Genomic DNA, 4,036 nt, shown 5'->3' with positions numbered 1-4,036 from the left:
CAACCCAAAACCCCAACCCCAACAACCCCCAACTCCAGACCCAACCCCAAACCCACACCCCAACCCCATCCCAGACCCATCGTTGGCCCAACGCACCCAACCCCAACTCCAGACCCCCAACCCAACCCCAACCCCAACCCAACCCCCAACACCAACCCCAGCCCAACCCCATAGCCCTCAACCCCCTAGCCCCAGCCCACCACCCCAACTCCCAGACCCCATCCCCAACCCCCAACCCCAACCCCAAACCCAACCCCCAACCCAAACCCCCAACCCCAACCCCCAACACACCAACCCCAGCCTCAACCCCAGCCCCAGCCCAGCTCAACCCCAGCCCCAGCCTCAACCCCACAAGCCTCAACCCCAGCCCCAACCCCAGCCCCAGCCTCACACCCCAGCCCCAACCCCAGCCTCAAACCCCCAGCCCACAGCCCCAACCCCAACCCCAGCCATCAACCCCCAGCCCCAGCCCCAACCCCAGAACCCCCAGCCCCAACCCAGCCCAGCCCCCACTCCCAGCACCAACCCCAGCCCCAGCCTCAACCCCAGCCTCATAACCCAGCCCCAGCTCAACCCCTCAGACCCCAACCCCAGCCTCAACCCCCAGCCCCAGCCCCAAGCCTCAAACCCACAGCCCAACCCCAGCCCCAGCCCCAACCCCCAGCCTCAGCCCCATCTCACCCCAGCCCCACCCCCACCTCAAACCCCCACCCCAGCCTAACCCCAGCCCCAGCCCCAACCTCAATCCACCCAACCCCAGCCTCAACCCCAGCCCCATCCCCAGCCTTAACCCCCCTGCCCCAGCCCCAAACCCCCAGCCTCAACCCCCAAAGCCCCAGCCTTAACCCCCAGCCCCCAACCCCAACCCCAGCCCCAGCCCCCAACCCCAGCCCCAAAATCCAGCCTCAACCCCCAGCCCCAGCCTCAACCCAGCCCCAGCCGTCAACCCCAGCCCCAAGCCTTCAACCCCAGCCCCGAGCGCCCGGAACCCCAACCCGCAACCCCAGCCCCAGCCTCAACCCCACCCCAACCCCCAACTCCAGCCCCGAACGCCAACCCAACCCCAGCCCAGCCTCCAACCCCACCCCAGACTCGCACCCCAAGCCCCAACCCCAACCCCCAGCCCCAGCCTCAACCCCAAGCCGCAGACCCGCTAACGTCCAGCCCCAGAGACCCCAACTCCGAGCCCGCAACGCCCAACCCCAAGCCCCAGCCCATCAACCGCAACCCCAACCCCAACTCCAGCCCCAGCCCCAGCCCCAACCCAGCCCCAGCCCCCAACCCCAAACCCAACCCCACACCCCAAACTCCAGCCCCCAACCCCAACCCCACCCAGCCTCAACCACCAACCCAGCCCCAACCCCAACCCCAACCCCAGCCCCAACCCCAACCCCGAGAGCTGCCACCCCCAGACTCCCGAGCGCCCCAACCCCAAACCCCGAACCCCAACCCCAACCCCAAATAAACAACAAATGCTGGCTATTACTTCCGCGAGGAGCCGCATACTGAATGGGAAAGTCAAAGACAGAAATCACATTGTATTTGTCACATGCTTCGTAAACAACAGGTGTAGACTAACAGTCATGTTCTCCAGACATGACGCTTGGCATTCAGGTCAAAGAGTTCAATCTTGGTTTCATCAGACCAGAGAATCTTGTTTCTCATGGTCTGAGAGTCCTTTAGGAGCCTGTCATGTGCCTTTTACTGAGGAATTGCTTCCGTCGGGCCACTCTAACATAAGGGCCTGATTTGGTGGAGTGCTGCAGAGATGGTTGTCCTTCTGAAAGGTTCTCCCATCTCCACAGAGGAATTCTAGAGCTCTGTCAGTGACCATCAGGTTCTTGATCACCTCCTTGACCAAGGCCCATCTCCCTATTGCTCAGCTCTAGGAAGAGTCTTGGTGGTTCCAAAGTTCTTCCATTTAAGAATGATGGAGGCCACTGTGTTCTTGGGGACCTTCAATGCTGCAGAAATGTTTTGGAACCCTTTCCCAGATCCGTGCCTCGACACAATCTCGGAGCTCTACGGCAAATTCTTTGACGTCATGGCTTGGTTTTTGCTCTGACATGCACTGTCAACTGTGGACCTTGTTCGATCCAGACTTGTTGCATCAGTACCACTTGCCCTGCGGTAGCAGAGAGAACCGTCTATGGTTGACTGATTTTCTTTGGCCTTCCTCTGACACCCCCTTGTATAGAGGTCTTGGATGGCAGGGAACTCGGCCCCAGTGATGTACTGGGTCGTACGCACTACCCTCTGTAGCACCTTGCGGTCAGATGCCAAGCATTTGCCATACCAAACGGTGACAACTTAGAAATGGGACACGTCTCACGTCTAATTTGGACTTGAGACTGTGAGAGCTGGTAGAGCTTTACACCATGGTGTGCTTCCTTCAACATCAAAGGATGCTGGGAAAAATATGGCAACCACACAAATCAAGTGTTCCGACAGAAAGAGAGAGCAGCCAGGTGAGGACTGTGGAGGGATGGTTGTTGTGTACAGTTTCTTTAAAGCAGACTTTATGATTTGGTATGGCTGGAGCTGGATGGGGCTGACTGTGGGCTGACTGGGGTCTGAGCAGAGCAGCACAGTGGGAGACCATACAAGTCAGAACTGAATATTTAGTGGTTCACAGAGAGGAGTCAGTTATAGGCCTCTGGTGAATCATCCCCCAAAGTTCTTCAACAGGAGAAACTACAACAGGTCTTTGGTTCCGTTTGACGTTTCCCCTCCAAAAAAGCTGGTGCCGAAACAACAACTCAAATGATGTGTCATCATCCCCAAACATTTTGTGGTACTACATTGCAGTCGGAAGTTTACATACACCTTAGCCAAATACAGGCTATCAGTTAGGACCACCACTTTACTTTAAGAATGTGAAATTTCAGAATAATAGTAGAGAGAATGATTTGTTTCAGCTTTTATTTCTTTCATCATATTCCTAGTGGGTCAGAAGTTTACATGCACTCAATTAGTATTTGGTAGCATTGCCTTTAAATTGTTTAACTTGGGTCAAACGTTTCGGGTAGCCTTCCACAAGCTTCCCACAATAAGTTGGGTGAATTTTGGCCTATTCCTCCTGACAGAGCTGGTGTAACTGAGTCAGGTTTGTAGGCTTCCTTGCTCGCACACTCTTTTTCAGTTCTGCCCACAATTTTCTGTAGGATTGAGGTCAGGGCTTTGTGATGGCCACTCCAAAACCTTGACTTTGTCGTCCTTAAGCCATTTTGCCACAACTTTGGAAGTATGCTTGGGGTCATTGTCCATTTGGAAGACCCATTTGTGACCAAGCTTTAACATCCTGACTGATGTCTTGAGATGTTGCTTCAATATAGCCACATAATTTTCCTGCCTCATGATGCCGTCCATTTTGTGAAGTGCACCAGTACCTCCTGCAGCAAAGCACCCCCACAAAATGATGCTGCCACCCCCGTGCTTCACGGTTGGGATGGTGTTCTTCGGCTTGCAAGCCTCCCCCTTTTTCCTCCAAACAGAACTTATGGTCATTATGGCCAAACAGTTTTACAGTTGTTTCATCAGACCAGAGGACATTTCTCCAAAAAGTACAATCTTTGTCCTCATGTACACTTGCAAACCGTAGTCTGGGTTTTTTATGGCGGTTTTGGAGCTGTGGCTTCTTCCTTGCTGAGCGGCCTTTCAGGTTATGTCGATATAGGACTCGTTTTACTGTGGATATAGATCATTTTGTACTTGTTTCCTCCAGCATCTTCACAAGGTCCTTTACTGTTGTTCTGGGATTGATTTACACTTTTTGCACCAAAGTACGTTCATCTCTAGGAGACAGAACGTGTCTCGTTCCTGAGCGGTATGACGGCTGCCTGGTCCCATGGTGTTTATACTGGCGTACTATTGTTTGTACAGATGAACGTGGTACCTTCAGGAGTTTGGACATTACTCCCAAGGATGAACCAGACTTGTGGAGGTCTACAATTTCTTCTGAGTTCTTGGCTGATTTCTTTTAATTTTCCAATGATGTCAAGCAAAGAGGCACTGAGTTTGAAGGTAGGCCTTGAAA

The 4,036-nt window shown here is 53.9% G+C and overlaps 1 protein-coding gene across 1 annotated transcript in view; it reads left to right on the top strand.

Moving 5' to 3' along the window:
- LOC111963086 (cell surface glycoprotein 1-like) overlaps positions 1-1,465 on the top strand; it is a 22,746-nt gene extending 21,281 nt beyond the window's left edge. The window contains exons 4-5 of the mRNA XM_070443312.1: positions 39-669; positions 805-1,465. Coding sequence (XP_070299413.1) covers positions 39-669; positions 805-1,465 — 1,292 coding nt within the window. The remainder of the gene's footprint in view (positions 1-38; positions 670-804) is intronic.
- The last annotated feature ends 2,571 nt before the right edge of the window (positions 1,466-4,036 follow it).

The sequence above is a fragment of the Salvelinus sp. IW2-2015 genome, linkage group LG4q.2 (genome assembly GCF_002910315.2).
Source record: "Salvelinus sp. IW2-2015 linkage group LG4q.2, ASM291031v2, whole genome shotgun sequence".
Classification (NCBI taxonomy): domain Eukaryota; kingdom Metazoa; phylum Chordata; class Actinopteri; order Salmoniformes; family Salmonidae; genus Salvelinus; species Salvelinus sp. IW2-2015.
The sequence above is the reverse complement of the archived record's forward strand: the minus strand, read 5'-3'. Positions and strand labels throughout refer to the sequence as shown.